General features: G+C 31.1%; 1 protein-coding gene across 3 annotated transcripts in view; it reads right to left on the bottom strand.

Moving 5' to 3' along the window:
- The window catches only part of LOC143079299 (uncharacterized), a 41,307-nt gene that overhangs the window by 3,589 nt on the left and 14,925 nt on the right, over nt 1-22,793 (bottom strand). For all 3 annotated transcript variants that reach the window (XM_076254558.1, XM_076254561.1, XM_076254559.1), the window contains exons 11-31: nt 20,742-20,822; nt 20,374-20,500; nt 19,419-19,534; nt 18,526-18,619; nt 16,885-17,087; nt 16,106-16,219; nt 15,441-15,611; nt 13,998-14,108; nt 13,493-13,624; nt 12,898-13,093; nt 12,402-12,531; nt 11,714-11,883; nt 9,918-9,997; nt 9,470-9,664; nt 7,297-7,430; nt 6,436-6,520; nt 4,354-4,551; nt 3,613-3,750; nt 2,895-2,998; nt 1,146-1,317; nt 183-302 (exon numbers count right to left, since the gene is read on the bottom strand). In XM_076254558.1, coding sequence (XP_076110673.1) covers nt 183-302; nt 1,146-1,317; nt 2,895-2,998; nt 3,613-3,750; nt 4,354-4,551; nt 6,436-6,520; nt 7,297-7,430; nt 9,470-9,664; nt 9,918-9,997; nt 11,714-11,883; nt 12,402-12,531; nt 12,898-13,093; nt 13,493-13,624; nt 13,998-14,108; nt 15,441-15,611; nt 16,106-16,219; nt 16,885-17,087; nt 18,526-18,619; nt 19,419-19,534; nt 20,374-20,500; nt 20,742-20,822 — 2,871 coding nt within the window. The remainder of the gene's footprint in view (nt 1-182; nt 303-1,145; nt 1,318-2,894; nt 2,999-3,612; nt 3,751-4,353; nt 4,552-6,435; nt 6,521-7,296; nt 7,431-9,469; nt 9,665-9,917; nt 9,998-11,713; nt 11,884-12,401; nt 12,532-12,897; nt 13,094-13,492; nt 13,625-13,997; nt 14,109-15,440; nt 15,612-16,105; nt 16,220-16,884; nt 17,088-18,525; nt 18,620-19,418; nt 19,535-20,373; nt 20,501-20,741; nt 20,823-22,793) is intronic.

Raw genomic sequence — 22,793 nt, 5'->3', positions numbered from 1 at the left:
TGACTACGTAAATCTTTTTCTGAGGTTGTATTTGAAATAAATCTATCTTTTTCTTTTCACTGAAGTTTAATAAAAACAATATAGTAGAAATAGTCGCAGTGTACGCATTTAAATATTTAGTTATTATCATTCAATATTGCAGCATTCATAGATAGCGTATTTGAGAATGACGTAAATCGTACCTGTATTTTTTGACTTGGTGTTTCGATTCTATTTTGACGACATATTGCATCTTTGTAAACAGATATAGCCTTATCATATCTCCCAAGCTGTGTGTATACCGTTCCTAAATTCTGTAATGCCTGGTAAAAAACCGTTAAAATAGTTAAAATTGATCCCAAATCAGTTTTAAAACAAAGATTTGCATAAGATTAGCCACGCAAGGGAATTTCCGTATGATATGCTATCAAAATATGAATAGACTTCTTCAAAAGCGAATCTAGACAACTAGATTGACTGAAAACAATATGAGAAAAGGTTTATTCTGCTCAAAGGCTCTTAGAACCACATGTTTTATTATTCGTTCTTTGATATTTCACACGGAACTTCTAATAAAATAAAGTAATGCTGTTAAGTTTCTAGAAATATTTCTACTGTCAATACAAGTATATTGATTTGTATGTCAATTTCTTCTGATATTTTGTGGTTTGGTTGTTGTCTCATTGATTTCAACCAACATCTCCTTTTATTCATAATAAAACCACAGCTACTGTAATATATTTACAACGTCACAATGTTGGATTGTTATGATCTATTACAGTTCTCTATGTCAAATTAATAGAATCGAAGTCCATATAACAGATAACTGCATAGGGCATAAATTGAAGTTAAAAATGAAGTTCCACAAAGGAATATGAAGGCCGGTACAATAGTATGACAAATTTCACAATTAACAGTTTGATTGTATTATTCTATCACTTTTAAAAATAAGTACTAATTTGAAACCTTCCTAATTCGTATTCCCTATACAAACTGTAATTGTATCTTTGAAAATTAACAATTATCAAGAGTTGTATCTTAAATCTTCAATTCGTCATCAATCTATTTTGTTTTGAATCTGATGTCATCAAATTTTTAATCTACGCTATCTGATTAACATGTTCAGTTACCCAAGTTTTATGACATAATCAAATAATTTTGTTTACCTTTATCACTTCTGGATGATTACAGCGATATTTCCAACTCTGATCATAAGCACTGTACACAATGGTGTCGTGTGTTTCGTCGTAGCTTAGTTCTAATTGTTTAACTAAAGTCTTATAGACCTTCTTTGCTGCATGCGTCAATCCAAGTGTTCGGAAAAAGTTTCCGAGTAGACTTATTAAAAATATAAAAACAAAACGTAAAGAATCAAGGTATTGTATTTCATGCCTCAGTAGATCAGGTCATTTCCCAGGGTCGAAAACTATTTTGACAAATGGTTATGTTCAAATGAAATTTGCCATAATAATCGTTGCTTAAATTTCAATCTCTTTACTAACTTCTCGCGTGAAACAGTATTTTGTAACATATAACCTGTAAGTACCACGACGTCCATTACCTTTTTTATCATTGGAAAACATAAAATAAACATACGTTCAACAAGAATCTGTTCCAAGTACACGGATGCCCCATCCGCACTACCATTTTCTATGTTCATGGGACCGTTAAAATGGGATAAAATGTATAATTTGGCATTAAAATTAGAAAGATCATATCATAGGAAACATGATTACTAAGTTTCAGGTTGATTGGACTTCATCAAAAACTACCTCGACCAAAACTTTAACCTTAACCGGGACGAACGGACGAACGGACGCAGACCAGAAAACATAATGCCCATAAATGGGACATAAAAATAAAGTTAACGTCTACAGTACATGCATGACATATAAAACAAATCTAAATATACTTTACTATAATTTACAAAATAAAACATCTCAATTGCTTATTGCGAGCCCAATGATACTTTTCCATAGATTAGTAACTTGATAGTAACCAGTCCATTTAAACTTTTGGCAGTTCTTTTGTCCCACTGAACAAATACAATAGCTATTGTCCTGTGTATAGTTTATTCACTAGGACCTTTAAATTTATTCTAAGGGAAATCTACCACTCATTGATTAACTTACCTGAGTAAAACAATTATCTGCTATATAAATAGAAATAACAGGTTTAACATTTAAATTTTGCATGTGATTTTGTGTTTATTCAATATTAATATTTTTTTTCAATCTGTTCACAATTAACACTAGTTTAATCACAAAAAGTAGATTTTTTTTAAAACTTCAGTATTTTTCCAATCGATATTCGATATCGATATAGAAAACTTTTAAGAAGGCCTTAATATAAACATCGCCATATTTAAAGTTTTTTGTTTAAACATAAAAAAAAAAAAGAAATAGGAATAATGTTGAAAATTTTGTCAGAATTCAACTTTTATTAATGTTTGAATCACTATTTACATTCAACAGATTGAAAATATATTATTGATATGGAGTAAATACAAACTGACAGGCAGTTGTTAAATGCTAAATATGGTATTTTCTATTTAGCAGATACATTTTTTACTCGGGTAAATTATTCAATGAGTGATAGATTTCTCTTAGAAGAAATATAAAGGTCCCAGTGAATAAACTATACAGAGAACAATCGCTATTGTATTTGTTCAATTGAACAAATGAACTGCAAAATTTTTAAATGGACATACAGGTAACTACCAGGGAAATCTGTGGAAAAGTATCATTGCGTTCGCAATAAGAGTCTGGAGAACTAATCATCACATCATTGATCTACTGAACTTCGTCAAATCCTATTCAAGATTTATTACACAGAGCAATGCTCGTTTTTCAATCTTGAATATTTTTTTGAAAAAAATTGTAAGTATAAATTAGTTTTCATTTAATGTTTAGTACCTGAAAAGTTTACAATAATACTTGATATCAGCCCTTATAGTTGTCTTTGGTATTTTGAACAATTCGGACATGTACGCTTCTTCTGCTAATGAATATCCTCCAAGCTGTATAAAAAAAATTAATGCTAGCGTCAAATGATTTTTAATCAAATATTCAAATGTTTAAATGTTTAGAAAGACATTTACTTTAACACACAAAGGTGTGGAATATATCATAATTACGCAAAATACGTGTTTTAAGACGGTTAAATCATGAAAATACCACAATGTAAAAAAAAACAACGTTAATAAACAAAGGTATATGATAAATGTTGTAAATAGATTGAAATAAAATCTTTCACATTGCTCCGCTAGATTTGTTTGTCGCTCGTAGACAATATGGAGACACAGAAAAAGTGGAAATGTTCGAAGACCTTATATGGATATGATTGATCAGTTCAGATCGATGAGCTGACACTTTAAAGCCAATTAACACAATTGGATAACATTTCGACGTTATAAAGTAGTTTATTAACATACAATTTACCATTTGTCACATTAATAAAAAAAAAATGAACCTTTACTGATTTATTGAGTGGAGGTAACTATACCATCTTATAGGTAACAAATATAACCCATGTAAGAAATTAAATAGCAAAGTATTAATACCACAAAACGATCAAGCACAAACAAAATAATACATAAAAAAAAAATAAACATCATATTGAATATAAACCCACCTTTCGCCAAGCTTTTATCAATTCAAAAATTCCATCTTCATCATCAGCTAGTCTATAAAACACATCAAAGTCAGAAACTGTTGCTTTCAATCGATCCATCTTCTTTGCTTTCGACAACAAAAACGGCATCTCTTCAACCTGTGTAAAACATAGATATGGTAACATCAAAAGCTCAAACACATCACACATCAAAGGAATGAATAATACATGTCATATTCCTAAAATTTTACAGGCATTTTCGTATGTGAAAATGGTAGAGGAAACTTTGTTTTATAGCTAATCTAACCTCTCACTTGTATGAGAGTCGAATAAAATTTCATTGTATTGAAAACGACGTGTTAACAAAACAAAAAGACATAATACGTAAAAATAACAAACATAGGGGTACAGCAGTTAACATTGTGTTATATCATTAATCAAAATAAAACAAAGAAATATGTCTACAAAGAAAAAACAAAAATCATTTGCAATGGTAAGTTGTCTTTCTTCAATTACCTGATCTGCCGAGTCTATGACACGAACCTCTTTTGTATTGAGGAAGATAAGAATATAATATACATCAACAGTTTATAACGATGAGAAAAAAAGTTGTGTGCAAATGAGTCGAATATCTACCTTTTGATTGTTTTTGTTAATATTTAAAAACCTCAATATGCACCTAATTTGAGTACGAACATGACTGTCACATCGTTTACTTTTAGAGACCCAATAGGCAGAGTTCTCTCTAATTTCAGTACATACCGTACGATTGCTCGTTTCTTTTGAACTAAAGTAATCAGCTAATCGTGAGTAACCTTCAATCTTATCTTCCTTCGTTGAAAGATATTTCTTTGCCACAGCTTGCCGAAGATGGTCGTGGAAGAAATTAAGGATTCCATTGCGATTTACTAGATTTTCATACAGGGACAAATAAAATGGAGACCAAATTGCACTAGGAATCTAAAATTGAAAGTGTCAAAACAAATCACAATACAATACATTTACTACCAACATCTGATATATATACTCTGAAATATGAATGAAATAATTTATAACATACATTAAATTTTCTTAAATTTGCCAGATCATAAATTTAGAAATTTCCCAATTTTCCTCAGGTTAATTGATTTAGGATCTTTTGGGTACTATTTAAAGGCCCCGTTTGTTCATCCATGGCTTTCAAAATGTATGTTTTAAGCTATAATAATGGAGAAACATCTCGAAAAGCAACTTGGACACATGACAAGTGTAAAATGTTCTACTTATTTGAGAATTAAAATCGTCAAAATTAGATCTACACTATTGCAGGTAAGACGCGTGTTGTGTCTTAAATATATACACGAGTGGCGCACAATTAAAAAAACGGCAACACAATTGCGACGTCGCAGAGAAATAAAACCCAAAGACTCCCAAGAGTTGTAATAAATATGGTTACGATTTTCTAACCCGGGGTTATTTACACAGAGAAATGACAACCTCAAGATCATATAAGCCTCGGATCTTTGACTAATTGTAGGAGTCCTCCGCAGGAAGAAGCGACCAAATTATTGTACAGTTGTCTAAAACACCCGACGTATAATCAGCGGCTCTCATTTCTTAACACTTAAATAGTCAAATTAATTTCGGTTTTGAAGATGATTCAAAACTTAATATTCCAAAATAATATGTGTTAAATTTGGCTACGGTCATACGGACCCAGGGTAAAAAAATAAAACAACTATTTTTGAAGATCTTATAAAAATCTTAAAAATTTGTTAATTGAACAAGATCAATAAAATTTTGATCAATTCCTATTTGTATGAAAACTCATTTTGATTAAATATTGCTGCCCCTCACCTTCAAAAAACTAACCGATGAAAAATTTGATTCATAACTAAGTACATATATTAAATAATAAAACATTTCGTCGTTTTTAATTTCAATTATAGACTACAATTTTCAGATCAGTGTTACCATTGTAAGTACGAATATTTCTAACATTGCTTATGGCGAGTTGATAAAATAATATAAAAAAAACCACCCAGGGTACTGCAGATACAGTTAAAGGTCTGCCTCATATCTTGACTTGCATCTAGAAATTGACAATTAGGGTAGGTTGGAAACAAAACTTTACAACAAAACAGATGGTTTCAGCTTCCCAATTGTCAACTTTCCATTTCTATGTAGCTACATTCCAGCAGCGCCTGCATACGGAGGATACATCTCAAAATTGATACGACATTCCAGGGCTTGTATTTCATATCATGATTTCCTTGATAGAGGATTGCTGCTCACAAGGAATTCGAAGCTTTTAAACCAAGAGTTCCAAATGGTGAAGTTGAAATCATTCCTTCGTTAATTTTACAGACGCCATCACGAGTTGACCGTTATGGAATAACCGTTTCACAGATGATATCGGATATGTTCCTTATATAATTACTACAATACCCTTCCCTTTTCAGGTATGTGACCTACCGAACTTACCGGATTTGTAATAACATAAGCTACACGACGAGTTCCGCATGTGGAGCAATATCTGCTTACCCTTCCAGAGCACCTGCGATCAAGCCCAGTTTTTGATAGGATTCGTGTTACTTAGTCTTTAGTTTTCTATGTTTTGCTTCTGTGCTATTATTTGTCTGATTGTCTTTTTATTTTTAGCCATTGCGTTGTCAGATTATTTTCAATCTATGAGTTTGACTGTCCCTCTGGTATCCTTCGTCCCTCATTTTGGAAGAAATTAATAATTTATTGTTGTTTAGTTTTTAACTTTTTTGTAAAATGTGTATATCGAGTAACTAGAATATAACCATTATAAGTTATAAAGTTGATAAGATTATAATATCAACGCATACGTATACTTACATCTAATAATTCTATTAATTCAGATTCTGACATTCCTCTATTAGAACACCATAGTGCAGTAGTTGCATCTCTAACAAGATATTTCCTATGACAAAGGAAATTTAAAACTTCAGGATTCTATCAAATAAATCTAATTAAAATATTACTAATTATTTTTTTCAACTGCAGTACTTAACTTACTCTTTATACATATAAACCAAAATATAGAACGACCAGGCAATTTTCAAGATTAGCCTGAATTGCATTTGACATCACACAAACACAAAATATTTTTTGGTCTCCCTAAATCCCATTTGATAGGAACAAATATATTATTGATATCTTTTAATTTCTGAAATTGATATATAGCTATTCATTATGACTAGTGCAATTAAAAAAACCTAATAATTCTGTTTATTCAAGCCGTCAAAATACCCCTCATAAAACACTTTCAGCTAAAAAAAAGATAGAAATGGAAGTATAAACATACACAAAAACGTTAAGATAAAAAACATAGCAAAAACAAAAACCAACAATAATGTGTCCCAAGTACACGGATGCCCAATCCGCACTATCATTTTCTATGTTCAGTGGACTGTGAACTTTAATTTTCATTTCAATACAGACAAAACTAGCCAAATAATATGACTGCAGGACAAAAAGTCCTTCTCTGAAAGTTTATGTCATTTTAATACAGCATAGTATACCTGGTGTTAATAATCAATCCTCAAAACTTTATTTAAAAAGAGTAGAAAGGTACGAGTAGTCTACTAGTAGAAAATAGTTTTAAAAAATGCGACAGAATAATCGTTGAGTGCTTGATTTATAACGCATGCTATAAGCAAGTAAATACCAAATATATAGATTTGCAAAATATTTAACCTTGAATTCGTTCCTGTTTCAAAATCATGTTCCAATCTCTCCAGGATCTTCGCAAACAATTCTTGTGGGTTTCTAGCAGACAGATATTCCTTAATTTTGTCTGTTAATTGGCGAAATGATCCAAATATACGTATCTGCAGATAAAATAGTTTTAAACATAATATTCAATGTTGGAATATTGAAATAAAAACATTTCTATTAAATAAACTTACTGAAACATGAAAACACGATGTTTGCCTGTCCATCGTGCATAATTTATAAAAATAAAGCATCAGTCATTTCTCTGCAAGATGGATGACTAATAACTGTGTTTTATAAAAACAATTATGTTTCTTTCACAGCCATACTATAGTAAATGTTTCCAAAGCTTGATGTGTAGAAGTTACTATTGTAGTGTGTTGTATCAAGTCACTATCGTCATGATTGTTGTATTTCATACATATATATCTGTTATTCTGTGTGTGTATGTTACGGACCATATGAGTATTTGGACCATACGCGAATGGTCATGACCGTATGGGTATATACTCATATGGTCGTGGTAATTAACGCGTTTACAGTTAATACTTTACTCTTCATAAGGTATGACCCTTCTAGTTGTCACGTCATTAAAATGTCGATATCTAAGGCAATTATATCAAATTATAATGATAAAAATATTAAATAAATAAAAATAATAAGTTTCAAGGATTTTAATTTACTCACTAGTTACAACTATAGTAAACACATTTCATACCAACTTATCGATTTGTTATTACGCTAGTATAGTAACATGTCGATTTGGGAAGATATTTTCCAAAATTTCTTAAATAACTGTTATGGAATTTCCAAGACCTCGGTATCACTGCCCGAAGCTGCTAAGAAGGTTGACTTTTCACTCGAAAGCAAAAAGTGTAGCTGCGAAGGTTCGTGCACAACCAAGACATGATAATGCAGAATAGCTATGGTACGGTACGATGAGGAAATAAATTTAACCCAATACAATTAGCGATGAAAACTAATTATGGCATCAACATTTAATGTTTATGTAACATTTGAATTATATATTTTATTGTATTATTGAAACCGTTCTAAAGCATATTTGAACAAATACCTATATGGCCCAAATACTCATATGGTCCGACCCGTTAATAACCAAACGAGTATATACTCATATGGTCCGACCATACGCGTACGGTCGGACCATACCTCTATGATTCATGACCATACGGGTATGGTCCAAATACTCATATGGTCCGGAACATATACATAATCTAACCTATTGATAGTAACTGCTGCTACACACAAATATGTTTTAATGGAAAATGCTATACAAGTGTATCATTGTAAACGATCTGCTTTATAAAATAGCGTTATTAGCTATGTGTCAACGGTCTGATATATTTTACTGAATTATGAAAATTTTTTATTCTTAGATTTATGGAATATACAATTCTATAAAAGACACTTCTATATATATGTTGTCTTTTCTATGGTCGGGTTGTTGTCTCTTTCACACATTCCCCATTTCCGTTCTCAATTTTAAAGTCTGATAAAAGGTTAACCAGTGTCATGCTTTGCCTTTGGACAGGCTCATCACTATAACATGCAAATTCAGAATTCAATTACAAAACCCAAGAACATGGTATAAATTCAGGCAACAGTAGTTTACCAATGTTCAAATCTCATGAATAGTGTAAGAAGACAATAACAATCGAAACCAAGGAGTAAACAAAGACTCACAAAACTAAAGGACATTTCCATCAACAGTTAAAAATAATAATTAAGAAACAACACAAACTCCACTAAAAACCGGGAGTGAAATCAGGTGCTCCGGAAGAGTAAGCATTTCCTGCACCCGTCGTATTATTTCTATGTTCAGTTCGGTAATGATGGAAGGTTGTAGAATCCAATCATTAGTCAGAAAATTATTATGGAAAGAAATGACAGTCGTTATACCTTCGTTTGATGTGTTGCAGTTTTTGATATTGCCATTTGATTAGGGACTTTCCGTTTTGAATTTTCCTCGGATCTCAGTATTTTTGTGATTTTACTTTTTTATTCAATGAAAAAAAAGACAAGGTAATGAACACAAATAAATAGGAAACACATGAACTCTAGAAGGTATGCGACGGAGTGTGTATACTAGAGCATTAGCAAAATATACTAGTATCTGGAGAAAAGATTACTCTACCTCATCAAGCAGCGACTTGAGATACAAAGGATTAGATGTCTGTTGGGCATTCACCAGCATTATCTTCTGTTCACTGTTAAGAGTTTTCCCATAAACACCTTGCAAGTAGTCAGTAATTATTTGCATCTTTTGTGATTCTTGTAGAGGTTCTACTTTCATATTTGGCCATTTATTACGTAAACAAGATTGCATTGCCTAAAATTGTTTAAAATTGATAGTTTATATTTATTGACTGCACAGCTTTTCACATAATAAATTTGTATGGCCATCCTTAAATGATAAGATAAATTTTTGAAAGATGAATTGATACAGTGTACAATAGTATAATAAATATGATTTTCTACTTTAAATTATAAAGTAATAATTAGTTGACCATTAAATATTTCAATGCATTATAAGACTAGATATTCAAAATTTTGAAATCATGAAATTATGTTATTTGGTTTACCCTTCCGGGAAGAGTTGAACACAGCATGAAAACATTTGATGGTAATTCTTCTGGTATCCACATTAAATCATGTTCTGAACCTGAAATTTAAGGCAACAGAGTCACATATTAATAATAATATCACACATATCTTGAATAGTAATTATTTTCTAGATTAAACAAGTTGGATAAATGATCAAATACAGGTTGCAGATTTTGAATAGTTTCAAACGGGTCTATAAAGTTCAAATGACATTCGGTAACTTTGCTGCATCAGTAGCAATCTATGGAAATACCATAACGTTTGAAAGAAATGCTAGATACTAATATACAGGAAAAAGCCGTATTGTTTTTTCTCCAAACAGTTAGTGCAATATGAAATCACCTCTAACGTATGTTTTCATTAGTTAAAATAAGTATCTACATTTGCTCAATATATGGTGATAATTATAAGTTATCTGTTTACAAAGTTCTAATAATGTTCTATCCCTGGAAATGTTTGCCTTAGCTGTATCTTACAAAAACCTTTTGGAGTTGTTTGTTCTTAATACATTTCAATTACGAACTTAATTTGGCCTTTTAACATTTTTGATTCGAGCGCCACTGATTAGTCTTTTGTAGATGAAGCTCTTACTCAAATTTAGATTTTGGTATCCATGATGAGTTTATTTGTTTATACTGGGTTTATTCGTTTTTTATGTCTCGCTGGCGTACAGCGTACATTTTCAATATATCCAATTTACTGTTTCCGTTATTGATCCTAAACATTCAACTATCATATGCATTTGATAAAAAGAAGGTCCGCAGCATAATAATAGCGTTAGATGATACGAGACTTAACAAAAGCAGCAAGAAAAAAGAGTCAGGGTTATGTGAGGTCATGCCAAAATGGCACAAAATAGCCTAGTATACCAACTTTATCATAAAAACCCAAAATGGTAACACTTTGGTTTGTAAATGTGTCTATTTCAAAAGCCTTATAGCCAAATAAATCAGTTCTTTTAAAAAAGTACATAATATTCTCCAAAGTAGGCCCATTTTAGACATTTTGTCGAAATATGATGATTTTGTGCAATTTTCAGACATAAAAACTGTAGGAAACTTGGCCGCCACCTACAATCCAGAGTGGTTTGTAACTAACATATCCCAATTGTGATACAGAATACATCAATTTGAAAATGTTTTTGATCGTGGATGGAGGCCAAGGTTAATCATACCAAAACAATTGAAACTATAGAAAAAGTTACAAAAATTGACATCAAATACAAATACTATTTCTTTAGGGGTACGAAAGCGTTATAAATTTCAAAGGAAGGTGTCAAAAAGTATACTTTTGTCTTAATAGTAGTTTCACAAGTAATTCAATGTGAAATAATGTTTTGGCCCCATGCATTGAGATGACAGACTCTATGTATTATCGTATGTGCCTTGTTTTTTTTTTTTGTTTTTTTTTTTGTTTTTGTTTAAGTTTTTGCCTTTTCAAAAGCAAGACAAATTGTGCAAAACAACCTTCATCAATTGTTTTGTTAATGACAAATAAGTATAAAAAAACGAAAAAATTGCATATTTGTAAGATTAATATAACTTTCGACAATATACTAGTACAATATACACACTATTCAGACACCCACTACATACGAACTTTGAGTCGTACGTTTGCAGTCAAATATTATCAATATATTGATTCGTCTAGCAATATCATTGTCTGTAGAGATGACAATACAGCCTTATATTTCTATGCATCCCAACCATTGCATGATATATCCTTCAAGGCTAAAGAGTATTTTTTTAAAAACGTATAATCAAAAATTATATACCGTCTTCCCCAGTGCCATCATCCAGCTGATTAAGTGCGTCCAAAACAATAACGACCTTTGTCCTAGACCCTGCCATCCTTAGCCACTTTCCAATATCATTAATTAGCAAAGAATCGGATGTTGGAATTTGCATATCAAAATCATAGAATATATTCATTTCTTCAAACAATCTACAAAAAAGTAAACATTGACAAAAGGAGATGTCATTAAAAGTCAACTTTATATTGGCGAATAAGGGAGACAATTGTTCAACAACAGTATATTCAATACGATTTTGCTAATATTAAGGATTTTCTTTTACAGGAAAGTTCACTACACTTGTTTAATATTAAAACTGAGCCATTCAGGTAATGTATATAAAATACATTTCATTTTTTTCACATTTGAAATTTAACATGTCTTTAATTGTGTTTGATACCTCTGAAGAGTCGAAGCCCTACCTACTGAGCTAGTGAAAATCTCATGGAACAGAAGTATCAATATTGCAGGATCAATTAACGATATATTTACTAGTAGAACAGTGTAAAAGTAAGCTAAACAGTTGAATCATTTAGCTATTTTGACTTATTGTTGAAAACGAGATTGCAATGTGTAGGATCAGAAAATTGAAATAACAACTGGTACATACAAACTCTTAAGAGTTATCCACAGTATTGAAATACAACACATATTAAGTAAGTATAACTACCTTCTAATGAGCTTGATGTAATCTGAGCTATCTGCAGAGCTTCCTATGAAATGCACAAATACAAAGGTTGTAGCTTCTGCATCTTCAATCTTTTTAGCCCAGTTAGCAATCAGTGAAGACTTTCCACTTCCTGAATTCAAAGTGAACAAATATCAACAAATACGGTTATCATAATTTACCATCTATACAAAACTCATCCCAAACAAAATAAGCCATTATTATGATCTAATTGTTTAAGGCTAGGAAACTGAAAGGTTACAGCCGTTATTGGTAGCTTTTCTAATTCATCTTTGGGAACTATTGTTTGATTGTTGACTGACGTTTTTACAGTCATCTACAGTCAATGTTCATTACGTAAGGTATTTAACTATCAGATAAACATTTAAATAGTACTTTATTTTTATATCCTGTACATAAAAGTAAAATATAAAAAAAGTAAAAAAGTACTAAAAACATGAAAATTTATTAATATTTAATGAGCTAACTATAGTCCTACCTGATTCCCCCAGTATAATAAATGGTTTTGTTATCCCTTTGTCTCTTGCTTCGGTAATGTTTTTGAAATAATCTTGTCGTCCTATATACACACGTTGTCGAGCTTCACCAAACGCATTATGAGCCTCTCGCATGCGTTCTAATTGCGTTAATTCTGTACCTTTAGGGAAATCAATGTTGATACATTGTTCTAGATCCTAAAATATGTGTTGTATAAAGGTCATAGATTAAAATATTAGAAGATATTAAACTTCTTCTTTGAAAAATTGCAATATAGAATATGTTACCTAAACTTAAGCATATATTTTTTTCTTCGTATGAAACATGGCATACTAAATATTTCAGATGTATGAGAGAACCTTTATCCTAAATGAAGGTAAAATTCTTGAAACGATTTATGACATTACACCATCCTTTATTCTCAACAAAGAATAAACAACAGTTTGAACTGGTATGCAATGCAGGCATTTATATATGTGATTTTCGTCTAAAATATACTCATATTGTGGAACTCTGCTCCGACCTAGATCAAATAAAATATGCGTTTTATTCAGAAATTGACAGAATAAAATAAACAACACAAGAAACTGTTTTACCCTTTTAATATTGTTGGCAACTTCTGTGGCAGATTTAAATGTAGTTATGTTAAGCCCTAGTGGATGTTCCTTAACTTGGGTTTTTAATCTTTCTTGTTGCTGGTGATGCCATTCCGATTCTGAGGAAAGATTCTGCAAAAATATTGAAATTGCGTTACGATTTATGGAATATGTCAACAGTTAGATCATTAACATTTTTACAAGATAAAAACAACAAGTTTTGGTAATTTCATATCTAGACTTACTTCTTAATATCAATTGAATATTTCGAGTGTGAAATATCAACATTAAACATTTGACAAAGTAATCAGCAATAACCTTTAAATTAGTAAGATTTTTTTAACTGTGTATTGGCTTCCGGTAAAATGAAAATTTTCTTCCCACATTTCCATCTTTCCATTTTTTTTATGGTATCAATATATGTTTTGCATATAAAATGTAATCATAGAGAAAAAACACACACAACAATTAATTTAATGCCAAATTGCTATAAATATTAAAGAACCTTATATTCCTGACTTGAGACTTTTTCCTTTGATGGAGGATCCCTCATGTAGAAGAAACATTTATCTTTTGACACATTTGGATTATTCAGAACTCCCTGTAATACTTCTAACTGAAAGGTAAGAACACTATAAATCATAACAATAAATCACCTGTACTTTTCTAACCGATTATCTTCCACGTTATTATACAAACGTGTATTTCTCTAATTAAATAGGTTTATTATGATGGCTTTATTTAACTATAAGGTTTTGATGCAGCAATCAGGAACTTCAAAAATTTGTAAGGGTTCCGCGGAAACCAGTGTATCGCCTACTTTTACTCTTAATCGTAGGCTCAACAAAAATGAGGGAAAAAATAATAAAAATATTCATCGCAATACTATCTTTTGAGGGTAAAAAAGCTTCTGGCCAAGTTTGGTAAAATTCCAGGATAGTTTATGAATGTTTTAAAAACTTTGACTGCAGACTGTATGTATTACCAATGTTATTTCAACTGATCGGGCGGAGCTTACGTTTCAATTTGCATAAGGACATTCTATTTGAAGATATGTGTGCTAAGGATGATTGCTGTTATAACCATTACTGATTTCTAATCACCCTATCAGTGTCATCAAAGAAATTTACAAAACAATGACTGGACACTTCATTGATGAATTTGTCCTAAATCACCTATCTATAGATGGACTGGTTTATTATGAGCGAACCTGTTAAACTCCGCCCAGTCAAGTGAAATAAATCGAGTAATAATGTTAACTGGAAGACAAAACTAAGTCCATTTGTAAGTAAAATACAATCAAAATATTTACAAAATGTCCTTCTAGATACTAGCTTTTGGTCATACACAAGCTTTTGTCCAAGTGAGGTACAAATCCAGGATAGTTTAAGAAAATATTAAAATTTTAAAAACTTCAACCACAGAATGAATGTAATATTTCCTGGCAGAAAAAAGTAAGTCCATTTATAAGTAAAATACGGAAAAAATCCGGAACTTTTGGATTCTATCTTATGATCATAAACAAGTTTCTGTCCAAGTTTGGTAGAAAACCAGGTAAGTTTAAGAAAGTAATTAAAATTTGAAAAAACTTTAACCCCAGAGTAAATATTTGTGGATGTCGCCCCAGCCGACAACGACGACGTCGACGGAATGTAGGATTGCTAAGTCTTACTTTTTCGAAATAAGTGGAAGGCTCGACAACAGACAGTAGTAGTTACAGTTACAAAAAATGACCATCGTTAACATTAGAATGACTATTGGCATACTGTGATGACATAGATGACACATCTTTTAATGGTAAAATGATTAGTTTGTTGCTGTTATAATCTTTAGGGACAAACTGTATACGTAGCTCGTGATCTATACCCCCGTTTTGACAATCACATTAGAAGTGCTGCATTGTGATTATGTAGGAACCCGTCATGAATAATCAGAACAAAGATTATACCTGTGTGACGCTGGATCCATATCTAAACTCATCTATCCATTTAAGATTTGGGTAGCTTTCTATTGCGTAGTCAAATGTAGAATTCAAAACATCGTCCGGATCTTCCTTTCTTTGGGACCATCCATACCTCTCTCCCATCAGACAGATGAAGTAGGGTCTACATCTATCAATCTGTATTAGTACAATAAAAATGTTTCTTGTTTAAAAGTTCTACTTATCATGTGAATTTGATAAACCAATCGGGTGAACATTTTTAGATCTTGTACCTATCATTAATATACATGTAAATGTGATTACTTGAAAAATGAGTGCAAAGACAAAATACTGTTTCTTAAATTATTAATGACAACACCGAGGTTCTTCACTTTTTAGATTTAATTCTAATGGCTAAATGAGTAATTCGACGTTAATCATTACCAGTGCATGTTTTATTTTTAGAACACGTGCATTTGGCAAATATCAGTTTTGGAAATATAAAGATAAGGGAAATTTTGCAACCAAATAATTGAAAAAAAACCATAAAAATGTTCTTTATTTTTCACAAAAAAATAAAAGAAAATGCGTATTAGTGCCATTATAAGAACAAAAAAGGGAAGCATTTTTGAAATACCATAGTAGGTACTATTCAAATGGTGTGTTATAAAGATGATTTAAAATTAGTTTACCTCCTGTAAACAAATTGCTATTGTTTTTCCATCGCTAGTTTGCTCTGATGTAATTCCCCATCTAAGATCTACATATGTGAAGAATACTCCTCTTTCCGTACACAAACGACGAATCTGCAAAATGATTACCACAGTTACACAGCAATGATAACCAAAAAAACTAGATATTATCACATTTTGTGGCTCTCAATACCTTCCTTTTGTATTATGAACGCAATGTAGTGTTCTTATATATTGCTATTATCATGATGACATTTTTTGATTCAAGCGGGTTAATTCAAAGTCACTCATAACAACTGCAATAGTAATAGCCACAATATTGCCCCCTTTTTCTCGATTTTTCATCCGTAAATGGGACTTTTCCCCAAATTTAAACAAGTCATGAACAACAGTACGGCTGCACCTAATAGAGCAGAATATGCTTACCCTTCCGGAACACTTCAGCTTATCCCATATTTTGAATTGGATTATGTTGATCACTTTCTGCTTATATTGTTTTATAGTTTGATGTTTGTCCTCTCAACCTTTTTCATTTTTTATAAAACAAAATATTTTCTTTGATTTATGGTTTTTGACTTCCTTGTTATCTTCTTGGTTTTATTTCTTAGTAATCTACATTATTTTTCATAATTAAAATATACAATTATAGTGATTTGATTAAAATGTTATTCTAGACTTTATAAAGTAGATTAATAGTAATTGATTTCACGATAGCTTACATATAGTTACATAGTTATAATATGCATTTCATACAGCTTGAGACATTATAATTTATTTACCTCACTAAATGCTGTTTTTATTATTTCATCTCTCTCCTTGGCAAAGTCTTTAAATGTACTGGAAACAAAAACACGAATTTCTCTCTTTTTTTCTAACTTCTGTTTTGTTAAAAATCTTTTTAGGATAGCCCATTTTGACTCTTGTCCCATTTCATCTTCTAATGCAATTGACAATTTTATGTTTGGCAAATCTTGGACATCATCTAAATGAACACACGTATGTCAAATCAATAATCAATAGTTATTTGATTCATACAGTACTTTAAATTTAAATATTGAAATTATGTTTTTATTTTTGCAAAAATAACAAAAAAGTGATGGGTTAAGTTTTAAAAAACCTCCAAAAACGATAATATTATGATGCTGAGTTCACACGGAATTCGAATTCGATTCACATTAACTAATTCGAATTAGTCTAATTCGCATTCGAAACGTTTGACGTCCTAACGTCAATTCTAATTTGAATTACAATGCGCGTCAAATTCGCTTTACTGTCCTAACGACATAAACTTTTAATTCGTATTAACAAAAACGTATTTCTAATGCGAATTGGTTACTTCGAATTAGCTAATTCGAATAAATTCGAATTAAAACAGAAGAGTGTGTGAACTCGATTAGCGAATTCGATTCGCATTCGATTCGAATTCAATTCGAATTAAATGTACATGTGAACGAGGCATTAGAATGCATAAAATCCTGGAATCAAAATAATAAATCCTGATTTTTTCATTTGTCCAACAGTTGTAGTGATAAACCCAGGCAAACATTGCTGAATTATACAAACATTCGCTCTTCCATTCTATTTGATCGAAACTATACATTTAAAGGTAAACATTACAACTGTTGACTATAAAGCTTGTTGAGTGTAAAATGCAATATTTTCTTGTTTACTGCCTCTGTTGAAAAAGCAGTCATGTTGTTCACTTTGAATACAGATGATTTAATTTTCACAGATTACTCTAAATGACTGAATATTCAATACGCCATTGTATAGAAATGCATTCCTACTGTAAAGAAAAAGCTACAGATTAAAAGAAATAGAGACAAGGTTTTTTAAACTTTGTTCTTTTTTTAAATCTTCCGCAAGATCTTCTATCACTTAAATAATACATTTTTGCTTTTATGTGAGAACGCTCCGGGTGCGGGAATTTTTCGCTGCATTGAAGACCTGTTGGTGACCTTCTGCTGTTGTCTGTTCTTCTATGGTCGGGTTGTTGTCTCTTTGACACATTTCCCATTTCCATTCTCAATTTTAATTTTATACAATTAGAAATGAAAAACAGATCCAAAATATTTTCTCTAGAGAGACAATTTGGAAATTGTGTCTGGAATTTGGTGGAGAATAATATGCAGGAGTAGCAAAAGACGATGAATCCTTCTATGCATCAGTTTCGATCGGTTTATTTTCTTGGTTGTGTGTAAATTCTTAATTAACCTGCGATATTTGAACATCGGTGCACTAATGCAACCTCGTATTCAATTATAAATTAGGCTTATTTCAATATTTTTATATCTGGTCCTTATTATCGCTTCATCTAATGATATATGTGCATGAATCTACAAAAAAATATATATCTTATGTTTGCTGTTAATAGAAGTTTACAAATTTATCTCAAATGATAATATTGCATGCATATTTACCTTCTTTAATGAATTGTTCCATTAAGCCAGCGTTATCCGTAAGAACTTTTGAAACCAACCTTTCTGCAGCTAATTTGCTGTCTGCCTTGTTCATCTTTAAATAATATGAAACAAATTCATTATTTGGTTTTTTTTGTATTCTTTTACATAGAATCTAACTCTTTTGGTTTTTTTCTTTGCTTAGAAGTATACTTTAGCAAGAAATGTCTATTGTCTCATACATTCAAAACAAAATAATTTTTCATATAGATTAGAGAATGGAAACAGGGATTGCGTCATAGAGACGACAACCAGACTAAAAAGCAGACCACTGACCAAGGCCAGTAATGACTCTTCATAGTAGCGAAAAAATTTTGCTGCCGAATAGAGGCTTCATCTGGCACCTATTCAATATTGTATACTAGTTTTGCAAAAAAGACGTCACATATGCCTACTGTATACTCGGATTGACGTGTTGTATACAGTTTTCAAACGCGTAGATTAAAAGTGCAGAACAATTGTAGTAAAATATTATGGGATACATGTATGTCATTATTTCAAAGCGGTACCCTTTGCATTTGGTACAGATGGTCTTAATAGTAGGTAGTAAGACAAAATGTTAACATAAAAGCAATGTCAAATAATTGAAAAATATCAAACAATTTGATCAAATTTGTCGTCGGATAACACGATTAAGTGGTACATGAAAAGACTGTGGATCACTAAACCATTTAAACTGCATATTTGTCAAAATGATATAGACTATACTCTAACTCTATCAAAAGGATGTAGATTAAAACTTTAACCGATAGTTTTCTGGTCAATTCTACGTTTGTCCATTTATGTAAATGTAGGTTCACTTTTACTTCAGGAAGTGTAAAATTTACAATCTTCATATTACACCGAGAACACACCTGTGGAATGTCTGCATAACTGTCATCTTCATGCTGTGTGCTCTTCTTTTTGACTCGCACTTCAGCACCAGATATATAAGGACCAAAAAATCCAGCCCTCGATTTGCTATCTTTACCTGTACAATATTATATTAAAAGTTTTCAAGAAAATAAATACAAAGACAATAGTTACTGTAAAGTTATTTTTGTGATAATCGTAATGGTTTACTTTACAAATTTGTACCGTAGGAAATTGACAGAACACAATATCACAAAAAATTACTATTTGATATTGAATATTTCGTTAGCTATCTGTCAATACACGGAAAAACTCATTGACTCCAACAGAATATTTCATTCTCATCCAAACAAAAAGGTGTTTGCATCGCGTGAATCTTTCTACTGATTTATTTTGTAAATCCTTAAAATGTTTGTACTAATATAAATATCGACAATTGTGTCCAAAATCATTATTTCTTAATCTTTCTTTATATGTTATCGAAGCTTCTTTGTTGCATTTGTTTAATGATATTACGGCAGTTAGTATTAGCACATTCACCATCGCGTAAAAAATCAAGACATCGAAGAATTACTTTTTTTATACAATTTTTCACGGTTTCTGTGGCCTATGTCTTTATAAAAAAAAACCATTGCTCTCAAATATGAAAAACGCAAATCATGAACATCTTCAAACACTTCCAGCACAAAATAACATCCAAAACTAGTTCATATATAATGAATTATACAAAAATGTCAAATTAAATAGTGACATACGAATTGAATTTAACAAGGAAACAAGTCAGCCCTGTTTGTTGATGCAATTACCGTAATTACATGTCAACATGTGAATCAGTATTCCATAATTATATTCAGATTTATTAAGCATACTTTATATATGTGTTCATTGATTTTAACAACAATATAAACACAATAAAAAATGAATATATTAAATATAATAAATATTAAAAGCACTGACCTTTTGAGGAGAATGCAACAAAACGAACACCAGAACCATAGTCTGAAAAAATAATGTTAGCCTCTTCCCATTCACTGTGGAGGTAATATAAAGGTCCCACTTCTCCTGTGGTATATTCTTTCAACACCTAAACACATTAAAATATTCAATCATTCTGCATAACTTTGAATGGCAAATAATAAGTTTTTGAAACAATTTTAATCATGTACATAAAGGTTTGTTCAATTTGAAATTAAAATTAGATTAAAACAATAGAATAATTTATAATTAATTTCATATTTATTACTATGATCTAGAGGCAAATATTAAAAAACATGTGAATTTGAAAAAAATGGATGTATTTTATAAATACATTTAATAGTTCTCACCTTTCGATCAGCTGACAATAACTGCGCAGTAAAGCAGTAGTTACCACCACCAAAATCTCCTTCCTTGTAATCTTCGAGAACCTAAAAAGGGCAATGATTCATGTCGAGTAAAATTAATATTTGAAGTTAATTAAGTAAGCAAAAGTAAAGACAAAAATTGAAAACTGTTATTTAGAATATTTTCTGATGAAGTCATGCATTTTAGAATAATATTTTGCAAGAAACCGAACTTTTAACCATGGAAAAAACTCAAAATATCGAAATATCTACCTTTAGAACTTGGAAGGCTTTAAACAACAGTTAAACACAATTTTATTTCTATATGCGATGGGTTGATATATTCCTGTATTGCAGATGGGTTGATATATTTATATTCCTGTATTTCAGATGGTTTGATATATTCCTGTATTTCAGTTGGGTTGATCTACTCCTATATTTCAGATGGGTTGATCTGTTCCTGTATTTCAAATGGGGTTGATCTATTCCTATATTTCAGATGGGTTGATATATTCCTGTATTTCGGACCGGTCGATCTGTTCCTGTATTTCGAATAAGTTGATTTATTTCTTTATTTCGGACGGGTTGATCTATTATTCTTTTCATAATCACGGTAGGTATAGTGTCTGGCTAGGATCGTGGTTTTTCGCGTGATTCGGTCCGTTTTTTTCGAGTGTAGTTCGGGCTTTTTCGAGTGATGAAAAATGCGATAAGTTCAATTAACTGCTATTTCGTAATTATAATAGTTGTTTACATTACTATCCATCTTATATTGAATACTACGCAAGTTTTGATCAACAAAGAAGCACACTTTCCTTGTATTTAACCAAATAATTCAGTGTTTGTTATTGTCCGGGTTTTTTACAGAAATTTGAATAAGAAAAAAGGTATTCTAGACTTTTAAAAATTACATTTTCTAGTATATAACTGTAATAAATATCACATATTTCCAATAAATTATCAAAAACATATTACTTCTTGGTTCAAAAGTAAACTTTTTTCAATTTAATGAAAATTTTCTGTTCAAAGAGCGTTCTACAACTACTTTCCCGTGTTTATTTAGAAATTACTTGATCCTTTACAAAACGGTGTTTAGAACATAGTACAGGGAACTCATATTCATTTTAACTTCATTTCATGCTACTTTTGATTTTACGGTTAATAATATTTCTTGTGGTGAACCCCGGAGATTTAAAAAATGTGTAAGAAACCTATTAGACAGCAGAGAAGAATCAGAAACATGTTATCTAATAAAAGATATTCTACTAAAAGAGGGTTGCCCCCGACCCCAAAAAATCCGTGAATAAAAAATTTAAAATAAAACACACACACGTAATGTCTTGATAGATATCCATATTTTCATTTTTTTAAGGCACTATTCTTTTATCGAAAGGACGTTCTCATGGTGTGTAGCTGCTGTTTGACCAATTATTACATATGCATAATCAGACTCCTCTACACAGAAGAGTTAGGACATCAATAACGCAATAGCAGCACTATTTGAACAGCATAGTCTTGATTGGTTTATGTATGTGTCTGGCCCAAGTAAGGAGCCTGTAATTCAGTGGTTGCCGTTTGTTTATGTGTTACATATTTGTTTTTCGTTCATTTTTTTAATGATTATCTTTATTTCCTCCATATATATGAAGATTTTACAATTTACATAATAAGAACAGATAAGTAAATACGACCTTGAGTTGTATCGTTTGAATTTTTTTACATTGTCATTTCGGGGCTTTTATAGCTGACTATGCGGTATGGGCTTTGTTCATTGTTGAAGGCCGTACGATTACCTATAATTGCTAATTTCTGTGTTATTTTGGTCTCTTGTGGAGAGTTGTCTCATTGGCAATCATACCACATCTTCTTTTTTTATAATTAAAAACTTAAATAAATACCCAAAACTGTGTACATACAAAACTTTCAAAAATAATTTCTCTGCTGAAACATACGTATACCTTAACCTACAACGGAACGAACGGTCGATGTTGGCTCAATTTAGATGCAGAATTCTATCTCTAAGAATTGAAACAGGACTGTTTAGTGGGGAACCTG

The sequence above is a fragment of the Mytilus galloprovincialis genome, chromosome 6, assembly GCF_965363235.1.
Source record: "Mytilus galloprovincialis chromosome 6, xbMytGall1.hap1.1, whole genome shotgun sequence".
Lineage (NCBI taxonomy): Eukaryota > Metazoa > Mollusca > Bivalvia > Mytilida > Mytilidae > Mytilus > Mytilus galloprovincialis.
This window is presented reverse-complemented; position numbering and strand designations above follow the sequence as displayed.